This window comes from Bison bison, unplaced genomic scaffold (assembly GCF_000754665.1).
Source record: "Bison bison bison isolate TAMUID 2011002044 unplaced genomic scaffold, Bison_UMD1.0 scf7180017864384, whole genome shotgun sequence".
In the NCBI taxonomy this organism is placed as follows: domain Eukaryota; kingdom Metazoa; phylum Chordata; class Mammalia; order Artiodactyla; family Bovidae; genus Bison; species Bison bison.
The window spans coordinates 9,024,077-9,043,729 of NW_011494956.1; the positions used below are offsets into that span (position 1 = coordinate 9,024,077).

The 19,653-nt window shown below is 38.3% G+C and overlaps 1 protein-coding gene across 2 annotated transcripts in view; it reads right to left on the reverse strand.

The window, feature by feature from the left end:
* Positions 1-227: 227 nt before the first annotated feature.
* Positions 228-19,653, reverse strand: part of ATP1B3 (ATPase, Na+/K+ transporting, beta 3 polypeptide) — a 22,041-nt gene continuing 2,615 nt past the window's right edge. Inside the window, exons 1-6 of one of the 2 annotated variants that reach the window (XM_010858171.1) lie at positions 19,350-19,653; positions 15,922-16,029; positions 9,874-10,058; positions 7,015-7,065; positions 2,813-2,899; positions 228-909 (exon numbers count right to left, since the gene is read on the reverse strand). In XM_010858171.1, coding sequence (XP_010856473.1) covers positions 739-909; positions 2,813-2,899; positions 7,015-7,065; positions 9,874-10,058; positions 15,922-16,029; positions 19,350-19,416 — 669 coding nt within the window. In that variant the 5' untranslated portion in view covers positions 19,417-19,653 and the 3' untranslated portion in view covers positions 228-738. The remainder of the gene's footprint in view (positions 910-2,812; positions 2,900-7,014; positions 7,066-9,873; positions 10,059-15,921; positions 16,030-19,349) is intronic. The other variant, XM_010858172.1, reaches the window with a different exon arrangement.

The following is a 19,653-nucleotide window of genomic DNA, read 5'->3' on the forward strand; positions in this document are numbered from 1 at the left end:
AAATCTTATGAATTTAATTTCATAAAAATTTAGGTGTGTATTCCTAATGACCAACCTAAAAATGCTGTTTTTATCTATGGTCTAAAATACTTCAATCTAACTACTTTAAAAGATTTAGTTCCAGTGTTAAAAGTAATCCCATCACTATCTCTTTCTGTTTGTTTTTACGTTTTGCAGCAAAAGATCCACAAACTAATTCAGCACGTAAAAAATAATTTTACAAAACATCCAAGCCAACCTTTAAAATCCACTTTTATTTTCCTTTTTCCTCTTCAGATACAGAACTTTTCCACACACTGAATTTCTTGCAGCTATGAAGTCACTTGATGTTGGTCAGGTACCATTTTATCCCTTAAAATTTTGCTGGCATCAAAATATGACAGTTAACCAGTGTTAAATCTATAAAATATTTACATAGCACAGCACATTAAGCTTTAGACACTTGGCAATTAAACCACATAAAAATTGGACAAGACCCCCAACCTACATGTTCAGAATCAGGTGTTCACAGTCGCCACCTGGTGACTGTACATGGTTCAAAAGGCAGCAGAGGCAACAGGCAGTTACTCCGAAGGACATGGACCACTATTATCTGGAAGCACATTATGTTATCCCAGTGTCATGTACCACTCCACCTTTCCTCAAGGTGGTCTCATAATTCTGGAATGGCAGGTCCCGCTGATACAAAATGAAGACAGACAACACAACGTTTACTCTGTAGAGACATCCTAACTCCTACTATGCATGCATGGTGATCTTGAATGCAACTCGTCCTAAAAACTTGTCACGGTCATTCTGGGTTTTTAGGTTGGGTGATCCATCGATCTTGCACTCAACCATTACTTCTCTTACGTCAGCATCACTACCAAAGCCGACCTGGACGGCAACTAGTGGCTGCAGGTAGTTCCCCTGGCGAATAGAGGAAAATACATTAATTCAAATTCTACAGTAACTTTACCTACACTTTTTAGGAGCTTGCCTATTCTTTAAAAATTAAAAAAACAAACAAGATTTTAACCTATTAATCAGATGTATTTTTTTATCCTCTAGCTTTTTTTCCTTAACTGAATATTCATTTACTTTTACTTTTTTTTTACTGATCAAAGTGTTTATGACTATGAATTTTCCTCTAAGCACTGCTTTAAATGTATTCCATAGATTGTGATTATGTTGTGTTTCATTATTTTTAGATACTCTATAAACTTGGTTTACGTTCCCTTCTTTACTCAAGAGTTAATAGAGAGGTCCCACTTCCTCCCTCTTTAGGAAGGGCACTTTTATTTCAATAATTTTTAGTTTTACTGTATTTGATCACAAGGTATTATTATATTTCTATCCTATGAAACTTGAAGATGCATTTTTTATGATAAATTTTTGTGACAGTTCCAGGTGTTTGAGAAGAACATGTATTTATCTATTAATATGTTTGATAAACATGCGGAAGGTTACCTCACTGATGCTACTTAGGTTTCTAAATATCCTTACGGTTGCTGTTTAACTTGATGCAAATACACTCATAACTATTTTGCCATCACTGGTTTCTAAATACAAGCCTTCACTAAAAGGAACTAAGGGCTAATTCCAGGGCCGAGGCAGGGAAAATATAAGATGAACCTGGACCCCTTGTGGTGCCAGAAAGTAAGTTAGTGCTGTAGGAATCCAGGGAACATGCCTACAAGACACAGAAGCTAGAGCCAGTCTCCACCAGCCAAATGCGGGAGAGTTTTAGCACCAAAATAAATGATTATAACGTATTAACAGCTAAATTATGTAACAATCTATGAGACTATATTGATACCACTTCCCTCCTGACATGCCATTCTGAAAAGGACATACCATTTCTTCTGAGGCATTCATGCCAAAAATGCACAACCTACATTTAACCATGAAAAACATCAGATAAACTCAAACTGAGGAACATAAGCCACAAAGTAAGCCCCAAAAGGCCTGCACTCATTTTCGAGGAGTTCAAGGGCATGAAGCAGACAGACTGAGGAACTGTTGCAGGTTACAGGCAACTAAAGATGTAAGAATGTAACAACCTGGACCAGGAAAACACTTTCTTGTGCAATAAAGAACATTACTGGAACAACTGGTGACATTTCAACATGGTCTGTAGGTCAGATATTAATACAGTTCAGCTGATTTCCTTTGTTAAGTACATGATGGTTATTATGATAATGTCCTTACTTTTAGGAAATTCAATGTAAAGAGCATTTAGTGTAAAGAAGCACCGTGTTTGTAACTTATGACCAAGGGTTCATGTGAAAAACACATATGGAGACTGATACGACAAATGATGTAAAACATCAACACAGGCAAGTTGGGTAAAAGGTTAATAGGAATCCTCTGTATGGTGCAAGCCACTTGAGTTTAGAATTATTTCAAAATAAAATTAAAAGTTTACTACTATATATGTATAATGGTAAATATATATATATATAATACATATATATGTATATATAAAATACACTTATAGAAAAAATGTGGAAGAAATTCCACTACAATAATAGTTATCTCTGGGTAATGACTTAACCACTTTTCTATATTCTTTAAATAAGCACACTCTATCACATGAAAGAGAAAATGCTATTTTGAAAATAATCATCTTTTAACTCATCTGCTTCCGTTCTGTACTCCACTTGTAGACCTGGAGTCTCCATTTGCCATCACCAACGTATGTAAAAACCAGAACAGATGACGCACACATCACACAGGGCATATGTCTACCTGACCCAGACAACTGACATTTTAATACAGATGTGCCGGCTTCCCAAGAGTCTCAACCACTTAAGAATTTCTAAATACTCACATGCAGTTTTTTCCCATAATATGGAAAATATTTTAAATCTATCGTTCCATTGGAAGGATAAGTTGATAGAAATGCTGTGCTTTCGCTCTAAAGTTGAAAACAAAAGAAACTCTTGTTAGGTCACAAAAAATAGTTTTTAAAAGTATATTTTTATTAAAGCAATATCAATTATGAACAGTATGGAGAAACTACAATGTTGTTTCAACTGCATTTGCTACAAGAGGATTTTTTGAAAAAAGACTTACTCATGTTGATTTAAACCCCCTGACATGAATTATCCTGATTTCCTGATTTATTTCCATGATAGTCCCTTTAACTTATAGCTGGATCTACTCATGCACTGTCTGTAAAATCATATCTGCGTTCCAACTACCAAATACCCGTTCTCTAGCCATTGACAGCAGAAGTGCACCAGTAGGTCTGGGACCAATGAATTCTAAAATGAAAATACTGTGCATTTCCAGACCGGGAAGCAATAGCTGCCACAACTCAGAATGTGCCACTCGGGCCTGGGAGGCAGCAGGTGCAAAACAACTATGATAACTGTAGTCAGAGGTAGAATGGATTATGCAGCTGATAAAAAATTCAAGGGAAAATTTAAAGTACTCTGAGCTAATACTCTTCTTATGCAATCTGAATATCACATTTTCCTTGAATTCTTTTATGAGCACATGTAAGTGAATTAAAGGTATTACATGACTGCTGCAATTATATTCACGTGTTTAAAGATAAATTGTACAAGCACAAGGAATAGAATCAATATTTTATAATAACTATAAATGGAGTATAATATTTAACAATTGTGAATCATTCTGTTGTATACCCAAAACTTATGTAATATTATAAATCAATCATACCTCAAAAAAACTTTTATACACAATAAAAACACAAACCTAGTATTCTTCCTGAAAAATAACGAATTCACAAAATTTCTCATGTAACACATTCTGAATAGGTCCAGTATTAATGACTGTAACTTTACACATACTGAGTAGATGACAGACATCAAGTGATTAAAATCAGTGGCAATGTCACAAAGCAGTAATATAAAACATTACTAAATGTTTGAATTGTAGATGTGAATAAACTAATCTCTACTTGAGAGAGAAAACAGGAAACACTATAGCAAAACTAAGACTCTCCTCTTAAGGGAATGCCTACTCTCTGCTTACTTCACTGAACCACTGTGAAGTAGCACGTGTGTGGGGGGTGAGAGAAACACATGAATAAGCAATATAGACAAGGCAGCAAAGACTAATTTGATGACACTCCAAAAAGGGGGCAAGTTCTAATGATCCAGAACAAAAACTGTGAAAAGAACAAGCAATAACAAGGCTAAGAAAAGTATAGAAGCCTTTTTTCAACCACTATTCAAATACCATCTTATGTTGTACTCCTTAATTTAAAAAATGTGAAATCTAAAATAACATTTTACACAGGAGAAAAAAAGTCACTTTAATGTGTTTCTGTACATTACTTACTTTTGTTTAACCTTAGTATATGAGCTTAATTCCTAAAAACACAGAGATGTTCCCCAAAATGTAAAAGGTTTTCCTTGGGTTACAGTTTATTGAGCTCTTCAGTGTGTATGTTCAGCCAGATACGACGCTCAATTTATATTTACCTTGTTTAGGCCTAACAACCCTTTCGTGTGTGCGATCAATTACACAGAGGGGAACTGAGGCTCAGTTATGGCCACATGCTCAATGAACTGCTCCACTGGTTTGTATCAACACCATCAAGCTGGTAGAATTTTAAACTTGCATTTTATAAAGGTGTATCTGAACAATGATAAATTTTAGGGTAAAGCTGCATGTCATGGTTTTCTACTAGCAGTCACTAAATTCCACTGAAAACAAAATAAAGATTTAAAATGAATGCATTCTGTTTATTCTATATCACCATCATTTGGAAATCATTTGAAGAACACACACCAAATGCCCTAAGCAGTGGTTATCTCTGGGCAAAAATCTACCAAAATTTTTCCTTCTGTATTTTTCTAAATTTTCTTTAATGAATACGATTCATTTTTGTGAGGAAATTTTAAAAACTAATGACATAAATATGAATATTACATCTTTTGCAGGAACCATTCTTTAAAATTAAAGGCTACTTTTAAGAGCATGTCCTATCATCAATGTTTTAGTGTTTCCAGAACTCTTAACTTGTATAAAAAGCAATTAAAGCAGATCAAAGTTAAGAATGTAAGACAAAAGAAATATACTACATAAAAAGTAATTCAACTGAAGAATTTACACCAAGAACACTTGATACAGACAAATCTAATGGAAAAGAGCAATATGATGATATGCAATAAAGGTTTCCATCTGTTCACATAGCCACACCTCTAAAATGTATGTATGCCACCTGGTTACTCCTTTGTAACTAGCCTATGAGTAATGCAAGATTTTATAAGCATTTCTTCCAATTCTGTGTTTTTTTCTAAAAACAAAAATATTCCACAACAAAACAAAAACTCTATTTTGATTAGTTTATATACTTTCCACACAACTCTTCAAACCAAAAGGGACAGCAACTGAAACTTGAGTCATCAGACCAAAATTTTTCATTAACATTTCTCCCAACTATTCTAGAAGCAAAAGAAACCTAACAGATAAACAAGGAGAAAAACCCATTTATAACCCTAAGGGAAGAGTTACACAAAGTTGTTTATACTGGCCACAGGCTTACAGAAATGAAACCTTGGGAAAGGAGTGGAAAACTTTTGCCCTTCTGGCCTGCGTATGTGTGTTCATTCTCCTTTCATGGTGGTGTTGGCCCCATAGACTCACTGGCTCAAGTGTATCTACATGGTCTGCTCACGTTCAGAGGTAAACGCCCTTGAACACAGGACACTATCATAAAATCGGCACTTCCACCTGGCTGAGGGCTCACACCTGGCCTCGGGAACCTTCTCTTGGAAAGACTTGCAAGCAAAGGCGATCACAGAGTTACACATTTCCTAAATCTGTCCCATAGCTGAAACGTTTTCTTCTGTCTTAAGAGATGGCAGTAGAGTAGAGGCTCACTATAGTTTTAGAAGGATTTGTATACCAAGAAAAACTCCCCTCAGATGCAGAATCTGGTTTTTAAGTGAGATCCTGATTTTTAATCCAAGTTTCCTACTGAGCTGACTACAGCATAAGGAGATCCAGTAAGTTGCCTATGGTTACACATGCATACTTCAACCCAGATGAGAAAGCACAAAAATTCCTGGCTTTTTACACTACTCTAAACAACGAATAAATACTCAAAATAGATCAATACTCTAAAGCAGGAGTTCTCAAAGTATGGGTCCCAGACCAGCAGCATCACCAATACCTGGAAACTTAATTAGAAATGCAAACTTTGGGGTGTCACCCCAGACCTACTGAGTTAGAACCTGCAGAACTGGGACCCAAAAGACCCTCCAAGTGGTTCTGAGGCATGATCAGATTTGAGAACCACAAGCAAGTTTCTGCCCAAATAAGAAATTCATTCATGATTAAAAGGGATTACAGTTTTCTTTGGCAAACAACTTCAGAAGTGATTTCAATGTAACATTTCAATCAAGACACTTCTGTCATTATTAACTGGAGGTGGAATGCTAATATTTTATTTTACACAGTAACAAAATTAAATTTAGAACTTAACAGTTTCTCCTGAGAACTCTTACCCATCATTTACATATTTGTCTTAGTTGCACTTTGCAGCATGGAGAGAAAACAAAAGAAATCATGAAATGAAAATAGCACAGCACTCTGGAAAAAATAAAGTAGGGATAAGAGAGCAAAATAATGCCTCTACCTTAAGGAAAAGATACCGAGTTTCATTAAATCTCAGATGCCACTGATGTACACCAATTTATGTAGTATTAAGAGGGAAAAAATTTTATACACTATTAAGACTATCAATTATAAGGCCAACTCCAATTTCAGTTTTATTCAGGTAGAAAAAAGAAATTGAATCTTAAAATCAATGAAATATGGTACATGTAAATATAAAGGGAAAGAGTGTGATATCAAGTGCACACAGAAAATAAGTCTTTTCGCATTATCATTAGCAAACAGAAGGCTGGAGGAGTTTATTCTAAGAATGGCACTACAATGGACTTTAAAATATGACAGGGAAGGGAAAAAATGACTAAATTCATTAGACTTTTAAAGTATTTTTAAGATACACTAGAACTTCAACAGAAATTCAGTTATTTTCTGAATACTGACCTTTCCAGTACAGTCTATCCTTGGTTCTCCTTGAGGCTTTAATCCAATTATCTAAGGTAAAGAAACACTGATTAACTGAAACATCACAACTGTATACAACAGAACCTCCTCCTTTGTTGGTGAGGACAAGAGATGGGAAGGCTGAGATGAACATTCTCTCTCTTCAGTCGACAACTCATGTCCAACTCTTGCGATCCCATGGACTGTAGCCTCCCAGGCTCCTTTGTCCATGGGATTCTCCAGGTAAGAATACTGGAGTGAGTTGCCATTTCCTTCTCCAGTGGATCTTCCCGACCCAGGTCTCCTGCATTTCAGGCAGATTCTTTACCAACTGAGCTATGAGGGAAGCCACTGCCTTAACATCTTTTACATTTGCCTTTTGATTTTATTTTAGAGGAATAGAATAGACTTTTCAATATAATAATCTTACCAATTATCTATCTCATTATAGTACTGGGGCAATTTAGAAAATTAAGTCATCAAAAAATTGACTGAAACACAGTATTATTGTACTTTGCTCCCCTTAAAATAATAGAAATCTTTACATTATTTATGTTAAGACATCACTAACACAAATAAGCACTGCAAAGGCATAATATAAGAAGTAACTGTTCTTCATGAAAATGTTAGGTCACCACCCAACCATGTTTCCATAGGCTTCTACAGAACCCTACTGTATCAGATCTATAAAACACATACACTGAATGAATCCCATTTTAAAGATGGGACCATTCAGCTCTATGTAATGAAGCTACTTTCATGTATGTAGTTGAAATAACTAACTGTGTGAATGATCAGATATTTATCCATGCATTTTGTGAGGATTTTTGACATCTTGAATTTATATACATTTTAGTTTATAACTTATATGCATTTTAATGTGAATGCCTTAAAATATAAGAAAATATAAGTACTCTCCCCCAAAGAAAAGTAGTGTTGCAGCCTAAATAATAATTTCAAGAACAATAACTATCTGTGTCCTTGCAATGACTGGAACAAACTATACTGGGATTTGATGCCCACCTACACTCCTTGTAGCATCTCAGTACTGATTCCCATTTGCCTGATAATATCTTCCTGTCAAGCCCTGCCAAGTTCTGCCTCCATCAGCAACTACAGTCTCAGACCCTCATTATTCAGTGGACATACTGGCAAAGAAAATAAACTTGGAAGTTTGGCCCCGTGGGAGAAGGAACCAGAGCTTCTTCTCTTGGTTTTCTATTGGGAACAAGTGTTCCATTAAACTAGGTGTCGCGAGGATACTTCTAGGAGGCAATGATTACAAAAGGCATTCCTGTTAAAGAGAATAAATTCAATCAACCTTAAAAGCTGGATCACCTGATTTCACATTACAGTTTGCCCTTCCTACCCACGGGTTCCACACCTGTGAATTCAACCAATCACACACTGAAAACAGTTGAGCACAAAAATTCCAAAAAGTTCCAAAGCAACACTCAAATTTCCTGTGTGTTGACAACTATTTTACACAGCATCTACACTGGATTAAGTGTAAGTAATCTAGAGATGCTTTTAAGTACACAGGAGGATGTGCACAGGTTATACACAAACTGCACCACTTTATAGAAGGAACTTGTACATCCCCAGATTTTGATGTCCTCAGCAGTCCTAGAATCAATTCTCCACCGATACCCATTTTAAAGATGGGACCATTCAGTCCCTTCAGTCAACTATGGATGACCATGAAGATCATTTCTTGTGTCGACTATGAAAACCCACTTCTACTTTATTTAACAGTATGTGGTATGTATGAGCTCCCTAGCACTTCTAGGGAAAGTAGGGGTCCCCTTCAAATAGCTGTTCACATTGCTCCCACTTGCTGCCCGCCTACCTTGCCTTTAGTTTCACCTCCACTTTAACCTTAATTCTTACAGTGCCTACCATGTGTCAGGCAATGTTTCAGAATGATCTCTACAGTGCTAAGGGGTAATCAGAGAACTGTCATCATCCACAGAGGGAGGGAAGGACAGACTGGAGGGAAGCCAGTCTGGACACCTAAGCATCTAGCTGGCTCTCCCTAAGGGAAACTCCTTATCTAGCAGTGCCAGCTTCAGAAGACTCAAGTTTCAGTCTTATTAGGGATGTTGACTTCAGTGATGTGTATACTCAAGACCCTGAGAGGTCTGCACCTGTTCAGGAACCTGCCTATTCTCTGAATAAATGACCAGGAATGATTTCACTCTTCAGGAGAGACCATGCAGGTATCAACAGGTTACCTGGATTGGAACACAACTCTGCAGTACATTTAGACAGTAGCAAGGCACAGGGTTAGGCGATCACTTCATTATGCAAGGAAAGCATCTTCCTTTTGCCCAATGACCCCAAGACACTATTACTTAGACATAGAGAACATTATTAGCTTCTTGGTTTGCTGGTGGCTATACAATTCAGGCACTTCTTCTGGACAACATAGCATAATGCTGGATAGGCTCATTTTAATACAACTTTATCTGTATTTTTACCATTAATTACATAGTTGTATACTGTAAAGCTATTCAGAAAAAGTTAAATGAGCCCAAAGTTCACAGATCTGCCATGGGATTTTAAATTACATTACTGTTCAGATGTGAAGATGAGCACAGCACATTAATACCACCATGCTGTGGGCACGACCCCCAGAATACCTGATGCCTGAAGCCCTGATCTACACTTAAGTGTGTGTGTGTAGCTAGCTCCAAAAGAGAAAAGCCGAAGTTGTGTTACTCCCTAATTTATGACTAACTTATGAACCCACTGCTAACCTTTTACATAAGCTACCACCAAATGAGATAGCACTGAATAAACAGTTGTCAGCTTAATAGGAAATTAGAAAAAAGCAGCAGCAGCAAATTTTGTACATACTCTGTTCATTTTCACAAGAATACAAGGCTTTCCTTCTTGGTAGCCAAACGTGGGATCATCCACACCACTGCATGCTTCAAGTAAGGCAAGAGGAAACTGACATGCTGTGTATTCTGGACCCTTCTGCTCAAAAAAGGTTCCATTGGTACAATCTGTGAGATTCTTCTGTTCTTCTAAGCCATATGCTAAAAAGGAAATATGTATGTGTGAATAGATCAGTCAAAAAGGACCTTAAACACAACCAGAACCGTGTCACCCTTTGGACAATATTCTTCCAACACAAAAACAACAGGCCACGCACTGGGAAATTTTAGGGCAAGAACGTTAAGTCTGTTCCTCTAACTTCTAACGGCTATCCAGTGCTTTACAGTTTATTTAATTTCAATACAAACTGGATGACAGAGGGATCTCTTTCGTCACCATTAGGTGGCACCAGCCATGGCTACAACATTATCTGAATGCTTTCCATGTTCTTGGCCCAAAAGGCAAAATGGTGAGGAAATAAAAAGGCATGGCGGCCACCCTTACGGAGCTTACTTACATCGCAGTGGGGAAGACACTGCTCAATGAAATCATAACCGAAGGGCCTAAAGATACACGGAGCTATCTATATTCTATGTTCTAAACCTATATTCTAAACGGACTGCAACAGAGCTAATCAGTGAAAGGGTCCATGTGAGGTAATGTTAGCTTACCAAACGGTGTTTTCAGCAGAGGCTGAGGTAACGAGATAGATTCAAAGTGACAGGGGAGCAAAATGGTTACAACTTGGAGATGGGGAAGAAAGGAGAGGCAGACAACTCAGTGGTTTTCAAATGTGTGTTGTGCACTTGGCACGGTGTTAGACAAAAAGGTGGCACAGCAGTAAGCAGGTCTGCTGTGGTCTCTGTCCTGAATGAGCTTAGGCTACTGCAAGATACTCACTAATCAACAGTCAAGGCATGGTATCACAACGTCTCATGGTCAGTGAGTGGGGATAACTGGTACCAGAAAAAAAGCCACCTAAAATGAACTGAACCAAAACTGGAACCAAAATTTCCAAGTAAACACATTTAGTTTTGTCGTTCAGTTGCTAAGTCATGTCTGACTCTACCAGGCGTCTCTGGCCATGAGATTTTCCAAGCAAGAATATTAAGACTGGGTTGCTATTTCCTTCTCCAGGGGAATCTTCCTGACCCAGGAACCAAACCTCCATCTCCTGCATTGGCAGGTGGATTTTTTACCACTGAGCTACCTGGGAAGCCTGGTTAGTTAATTTTAACTATTTATTTAAAATTTGTTTGCCTGCTTGTCATGCTATGAGGCTTGAGGGATCTTAGTTCCCAGGGCAGTGACTGACCCCGGGGTTCAGCAGGGTAATCGAATACAGATTTTCCCCCTTAAAAAAAAAAAAAGGTCAAAATTTTTGCTTTCTTCATTTACCAAAAATTAGGATACCATTGGAACCATGTACCAATTTAAAAGCCAAGAATGACTTAGGTATTGGGGTAAGGGGGAAGGGGGTAAACTTTTACAACAGAAAAGAGCCACTGACATTTATCACTCCTTTTTTGACTTTTCTGGCACAATTCTGCAGAAAGTATTCAAGGCCTACACCAGTAGCCTCCAAGGGCCTCTCCTGTATATACTCTGTTGGTACAGTTCATCAGGGATCATTTTCGTATGATGCCAACTTCCACTTCTACACAAAACCTAGATAAGTGCAAAGAGTTGGATGATAAATGGTCAGAATACGAAGATGTCCCTATGCTGGGCATGATGGGAGCACAGAAAGGTCATCTTCTCAGAGAGAGCAACCAAAGAACCCCACATTTTCAAGGAAAGCCTAAAGGAAGACATAAAGAGGTGTAGGTAAACGGGGGGTGGGGAAACATCTGAAAGGGATCATCTGAACTAGATAAAATGTTAAGTTCTAATTAGTATTTATAGGGGAAAAAACCAAGATAGTGTATCCTTTAACAGGAGACTATCTTCTAAACATGAGAAACGCATCCCTAAGAACAACAATGACAATTCAAAGTTTAAAAAAAGGGAACGGGGATGATTAACATTAAAGATATGAAAGTAACCCCCCAGTATAATAAAGTAAGAACAGAAAATGAGAGAGCAAATACCCAACAACTAACAGAATAGTTCTAGAAAGAGGACCAGAAAAGTGAGGTGAGGAAATTTTCAAGTAATAATAGTTTCCTCAACTGGAGGACCCAAGTCTTCATCCTGAAAGACCCCATCCAGTATTCCGCAAAATGACACTAGAGACTGACACCAATACAAAATTTTAGAACCGAAGGCAATATAATCAAACACAAAAACAAAAAACAAACAGTGCTGAACAGAAAAAGGTAGATACAAAGGAACTATTGATAAAATTCTATATTTAGTTAAACTACAAACAATACAAGCAAAATGCGGTCACTTTCAGAAATGAAAGGACTAAAAACTTAAATTACATGTATCTTTAAAATTTTTTAACTGAAATATAAGTTGAAATGTAATCCACGTATAACATTAGTTTCAGGTGTACAACACAATGAATGCTTAAATTATTTGTATACATTGTGAAATCACCATGGTAAATCTAGTTAATATCTTGCTCCCACATACAGTTACAAATTCTTTTTCTTGTGATGAGGACTTTTAAGATCTATTCTGTTAGCAACTTCCAAATACACAATACAATATTGCCAACAGCAGTCACTGTGCTGTGTATCATATCCCCAGGGCTTATTCACCTATAACTGGAAGACTGGACCTTCTGATCATCTTTCATCATTTCACCTCCGCCTCCTGCTGCCCTTGGCGACCACGTCTTTTCTGGATCTATGAGTTTGGTTTTCTTGCTTGTTCTGTTTCTTATATTCCACACATAAGTGAGACCATTTGTTGTGTGTCTCTGTTTGACCTATTTCACATAGCATCATGTCCTCAGGGCCCACCCACGTTGTTGCGAACAGCAAGATTTCATTCCTTTTTATGGCTAACTAGTATAGTGGTAAATATACCATGGAACAGTATTCATGTATCTTTTCTTACAAAGTTATTTGAGAACATATGCCACCAAAACTAGAAAGTAAATAAAGAATAATAAAGCAGGAGCCAAGAAACAGTGAATCCAATTCAAAAATGATCAAACGAAGTCCCCAAATGATAGCTGGGTGGTGGATGCCTGAACAGAAACAAGTGCAGACTACAGCAACGGCAAAGACTTAGGAAGGAGTTTGCAGCAAAAAGGACTTAAGAGAATACCTCATATGACAATATACAAATAAAAGAGTTAGATGAAAGTCTTATGTAAAGACAAGTATAAAAAGGCAAACAATAATGAAAACAACTTAGTAGTTCAATTACTTTTGAATTGAAAATAAGGGGACATCTGAGGCATGTGAGCTAAATCCTCATCTAACATAAAAGGAAGACAAGACAATACATAAAAGTGGTAGGGGACTTCCCTGGTGGTCTAAAAGTTAAGAACCCACCTTGCAGCGCAGGGGACACAGCTTTGATCCCTGGTTGGGGAACTACGATCCCACGTGCTGTGGAACAACTAAGCCTGTGTGCCACAATGAGAGAGCTGGTGCACCACAATTAAGACCCAATGTAGCCAAACAAATAAAATTTCAATTAAAAAAGTAAAGAAGAAAAGTTTTGTAAGAAAAAGTTCGAAAGCATGAAGTTATTTCCTGTTGAAAATATATCCACAATCAGATAATTTTTCACAGCCTTCAATGTTCCAGTTCCAAGCCATGATCTCCACTCACCTGGGTGACTGCAATGGGCTTTTGACTAGCCTCCTTGGTTCCTCACCTAGAATCTAGTCTCAAAATACAGCCTGAGTGATCCTTTAAAAATCTGTGAGTTGTTATTTTCTGCTTAAGAACTTCCATCTTGTTTGCTGTGAAAGTCAAAGAACTGAGCAACAGCCTCTAAGGCCTCCCTGACCTCAACCCCTACTACATTCTCCCCACTCACTTCATCCAGCCCCTCTGGCTTCCATGACAAACTTGTAACACACTGGACCTTATGAGCCTCAGGGCCTTCCCACCTACTGCTAGACAGCTACACGGCTAGTTCCCTCATTCTCAGAGTTCTCCTCAAACATCCCCTTTCAATGAGGCCTTCCCAGGCCACTCTCTTTAAAATTGTGATTCTCTTAACTCTATTTCCTTTCTCTGCCTTATTTTCCTCCACAGCACTTATTACTTTCTAACACACCACTAGGTTATAAAAACTCCAGGAACTCAGGAAATTTTCATTTGTTCACTGATGGAAATTAGAGTGCTTAACATACACAAAAAAACCACATCCTCTGTTGAATAAAGCAAAGGACTGAAGCTAGAATGGAGTAGGGCAGGGAACTACTGTTCTAATTACAGGGCTTTCTTTACTATTTGTCTTTTAAACCATGAATTACACTTTCACAAAACATCTCTATTTAAATAATAAGTATATATTTAACTATCAAAGAAAAGAGATTTAGCAAGGTAGCTATTAGAAGGTACAGGATCAAAAGGTTTTTAAGATGGGAGTTGAGGATTTTTGCATGTTGACCGAAGGAATCCAACAGAGAAGCTAAACATATATACGAGAAGGATCAGTAATTAGCACCATGTTTCTGAGGCAGTGAGAGTGGACAGGTGGGCACAGATAAGAGGAAGGGCAGCTTCCCTTGTCAGAGCAAGAGGAATACCACAGTTGCAGAAACCTGGAGTTTCCACTTGAGTATTTCTACTTTCTCTTGAATCAGGAAACCAGATTATACGAAGAAAGTGAGTTAACAGGCGGGGGGTGGGAGTCGGAGGAGCTAAGGAGCTAGTTTTGAGTAGAGGTTGGAAATAATCCCTTCAGAGAATTTCAGCAGGTCTTCCAGGCAGTAGACTGGGTCCATTTGAGGGAGGTGATCAAGTGTTCACAGTTTACTTAGTCCTCAGAAGGCAGACTCGAAGGAAGGGCTCATCCATCTAGGAATTACATAGCTTCTTCAATTTGCAAGTTTATACAAATGGAATAAGAGGCAAAGGATTTTAGAGTACTAGCTTCTATAAAATTGAAATGAAAAACTATGGAACTGATAAGCCTGTCCAGTAGAGAAGCTGAGAGTGGAGAGATTGGAATAAAATAAAGGGATCAGTGAACTGGAAGTCCCCGAGAGGCAGACAAATAGTCAGAGCAAGTTACACAAGCAAACGAGAAGGTGATATAGGGAGCTTCATCAGTGATCTTGGCAATGGAGTCCTACACATTCTAAGGAGCAACTGCAGGGGAGAGCAGCTGAGGAAGAGCTGCCTATTCATTCAAATGCTAATACCACAGAGTTAGGGAAAGCAAAACGCAGAGAAAACTGGGCTATTCGAAAGCTTTACAAACCCGTAACCAGGGACGGAGGAGCCTGGTGGGCTGCAGTCCATGGGGTCACTAAGAGTCGGACACGACTGAGCGACTTCACTTTCACTTTTCACTTTCATGCACTGGACAAGGAAACGGCAACCCACTCCAGTGTTCTTGCCTGGAGAATCCCAGGGACGGAGGAGCCTCGTGGGCTGCTGTCTATGGGGTCGCACAGAGTTGGACACGACTGAAGTGACTTAGCAGCAGCTTGGGAAAACTAACAACTGGGAAGACTTCTTTTAGTGATAAAACACCATTCCTCACTCTCACACAAGCACTACTTTGGATCCAAAGGCCCAAATACTTAGGAGGCAAGATTTATAATATAGTTTTGCTCTTTAGTCAAATGCTATTTAACGCAGGTATAAATGTTATGCCTCAATGAACTTACTCATGTATTTATATAGGGTAGTTTTAAAAAAAAATCAAATCAACTACCCATTAGGTTTAGAACTCTACACTTTCCAGAAGTTGGAATATAAAATAATCATAAATTCCTCATCAATAATCATAATTCTACTTGCCCAGTCCTCTCTTTAGCAGAAAGAGAAAGAAAAAGGCAAAACAAACTCTAAGAACAATGTTTTTAAAAGTAATCATAATTTGGTACTAGTTTCTATAACAACTAGAATCTTTTACCTTACCCTAAAAAATCATACTTACGCTTTAGAAATTTCTTAAGGTCATCAATGTACCCTTGATAGGATTCTGTATCAGACAGGCTGAATGAAAAATCCAACGCCGACACTGGTTTTGGAAAAACCATAAGTCCTATAGAGATAAGAGAAAACGGGGGAAATTAACTGCAGCAAATTCCCTTCTCTCTTTCCTTCTCCTTACCCTCTTATCTCTAAAAAGGAAGGTCTCAATAAATTATGTGGACATTGTGTTCACAGGTAGATTCAGAGAACCACCAAGAACTCCCCACTTATGTCTGACTACAAAAAGACATCTAAAAGGAAAGAATCCCAAAGTCTTCAAAGTCACTTCAGACAAAACCAATTAGAAACCACCTCTAAATCTTAGAATTGCTCTGGTCCTTAGTGAAAAGACACAAATTTTACTTTGTACTTTCTACATTCATTTTCTATTCAGTGTTTTAGGGTTTGCCAATTTGTCGTTAATACATGGAGAAAATTTTAGCAAATCAAAATCTAAGCACTTCTGTCACTGAAATTACAGCTCTATGGAAGCATTCATAAAGAAAGCAAACCTTATTCAACGAAAGAGACCTATACAATTTAAAATCTATAATTAAATATTCTTCTTTCAGTAATAAACACTGCTCTGTAACTAAAATGTAGTTCTCTCATACCGAACTGGCATATAACCACCAACAATTTCATATCAGCAATCAACAACCATGTCTCTAGAACATGTCTGCATGAGTTTATTAGCAGAAAATGTAAGCATGTTTTTGTGCAACAAACACAATCAGGCTTCCAACTTTAAGCTTTCCTAGATTTAAAAGCATTAGATCTACTTTGTCTTGCACAAAAGGCTTAAAATAAAAAAAACCCTAAAATTTTCACTAGTCACTAAACATTCCCCATACATCAGTTACTATAGATAAGTCTTGCGTTAAATCTAAAGATAAACAACAACCAAGGCTATTTTAGTTTTCATTAAAATTTCTCAGACATCTAATTCATATTAGATCAAATCTATGTCTTTCAAATCCTAAATGCTTGCCTGTGTTGATTTGCAAGGCTCTTGAGTTAAACTCAATCCGAGGCTACCCAATGATTTTCAAAAAGGCAGAGCAAGTCTTATTCCATATGTACACAAAAAAGCTCCAATTCAGTTACTACTTCAACATATCAGATCACTTGGATTTAGATGATCACAACTTTAGCTTCTCTTTGGGAGCTAACTATGCACACTTAAACACAGATCAGGGCTTCAGGGATCAGGTATTCTGGGGGTCATGCCCACAGCCGGAAGCCTGGTGTGCTGCAGTCCACCGGGTCGCCAAGAGCAGGACACAACGAATGAACAACAAGAACATGCCCACAGCATGGCTGTATTAATGTGCTGCGCTTATCTCTGCATCCTGTGCGGCAACATAATTTAAAATCCCATGGCAAAACTATAAACTTCTGATTCATTTAACATTTTCTTTATATTTAAGGAACTCAGTTTAAAACTATATACTTAAAACGTATATTGAATACATTTTACTGCTTATATTATTCATGCAATTATAAATGGTTCAATATTTCTGAAATATATCCGCTTATGTTCAATAGTAAGGCAGCAAGAGAAATAATTATCTTAGAATTCATGTAGGGACAAAGAAAACAGGGCTATAATGAGACATGAGGGAAAAAATCAGCATAGAGCTGGTCCTAGATATATGGTCAGAAAGATTAACGGAGTTATTCATGATATTTTGATAAAATCAGCTAGACAAAGGAAAAAAGCCGTTAGAACAAACTGGTTGGGGAAACTGGTTCATTCTCGCTGCTGCTATGGCTGAGAAGTCCATGCAGTGAGCAAGGATCTAGACTAGAGTTCCTCAGCTGTGGTCCTAATGACATTCTGGATTGGATGAGTCTTTCTTGTGGGGGGGGTTCTCACGCATTGCAGGGATGCTCAGCAACACCAGTAGCGCACCTGCAGTTGTGAGAACCAAAATTATCTTCAGAACAGCCTTGGGGGCAAATCACAGCCGGAACAGAAGCAGTGCTGGACAGAAACCTCCTGCAGATTCCCACCTTCCCTGACTTGTGTGCCCACTCTGCCTGCTGCCAAACTGTACTCCTCCACGGAGAGCCATCCCTTTGCTGCAATCTCCGGAAGTTGTTCATATTTGTGGGAATCAGCTACACTGGGTCTCTGGGCCTTACTGTTACCTACTTCCATAAAAACTGCCAGCAGCGTGAGGAAAAGGCCCATATGCAACAATGAAGGCAGAGCTGGCATTCAAATACAAACTTTAAAAAGAAGAAATATGGGAGGGAGAAAATGTGATATAAGTAAGTGTTACAGTCAAGATTTTTTTCTGTACTAAAGTACATTCTCCAGTATCCTAGAGGAATTTTTTTCCCCATAAGACAATCCATAGAGAATAAACATATTAAGTGCACACTCATTTTATTCTCTATTAATAGATCCTTATTTAATACTTGTGGAAACAGTGTCAGACTTTATTTTTCTGGGCTCCAAAACCACTACAGATGGTGACTGCAGCCATGAAATTAAAAGACGCTTACTCCTTGGAAGGAAAGTTATGACCAACCTAGATAGCATATTCAAAAGCAGAGACATTACTTTGCCAACAAAAGTCCGTCTAGTCAAGGCTATGGTTTTTCCTGTGGTCGTGTATGGATGTGAGAGTTGGACTGTGAAGAAGGCTGAGCACCGAAGAATTGATGCTTTTGAACTGTGGTGTCAGAGAAGACTCTTGAGAGTCCCTTGGACTGCAAGGAGATACAACCAGTCCATTCTGAAAGAGATCAGCCCTGGGATTTCTTTGGAAGGAATGATGCTAAAGCTGAAACTCCAGTCCTTTGGCCACCTCATGTGAAGAGTTGACTCATTGGAAAAGACTCTGATGCTGGGAGGGATTGGGGGCAGGAGGAGAAGGGGCCGAGAGAGGATGAGACGGCTGGATGGCATCACTAACTCGATGGACGTGAGTCTGAGTGAACTCCGGGAGTTGGTGATGGACAGGGAGGCCTGGCGTGCTGCGACCAATGCTTTAACCCAAGCTAGAGCTGAAATATATATAAGTAAATTACTCAGGGCAAAGTGAAACTGCTACTCAATATTCATAAGCATCACTTATAACTATATTCATCAATGTGGCTTTACTTTAACCCTCAATATTTATTTCTGTTTACCCTTGGCAAGACTCAAGATTTATCAGCCAAGTTTTTGTATCACTGTGTAAATATTAAAGGTCTTTATATCAGCATGTAAATATTAAAGGTCTTTGTATCAGCATGTAAATATTAAACAAACAAAAACTTTCACATTATTTGACTCTGAAATTTACCATCTCCTACCTGCTCTATAATACAGACTTCCAGAGAAGATAAAATATAATCCAATTTTGTTAGAACCCATAATAATCACAACATAATTACCTGGACTAGGAATCTGGTCACGGTATTTTGGAACCTCATCATTCAGAGTCTGAAGCATGGCCCACATTGTGAATGAAAAGAGTGCAGCCAGGAACCCATAAAAGACTAGGTAGAAGAGCAAGATCAAACCTCAGCTCTTGGCGGTGCACCCCAGGAACTCTCCGGTGGTCCGGTTGTAAATAAAGAGCTTCCACTCGGCCAGGCTCTGGTTGACGTCCTCAGGGTGTGTGTGCCCACTGCTAGAGGAGCGGCGGCCGCGGGGTTGGAAGCGGCGAGGAGCGCGGAGGCGCGTTGCGGCTCCAGC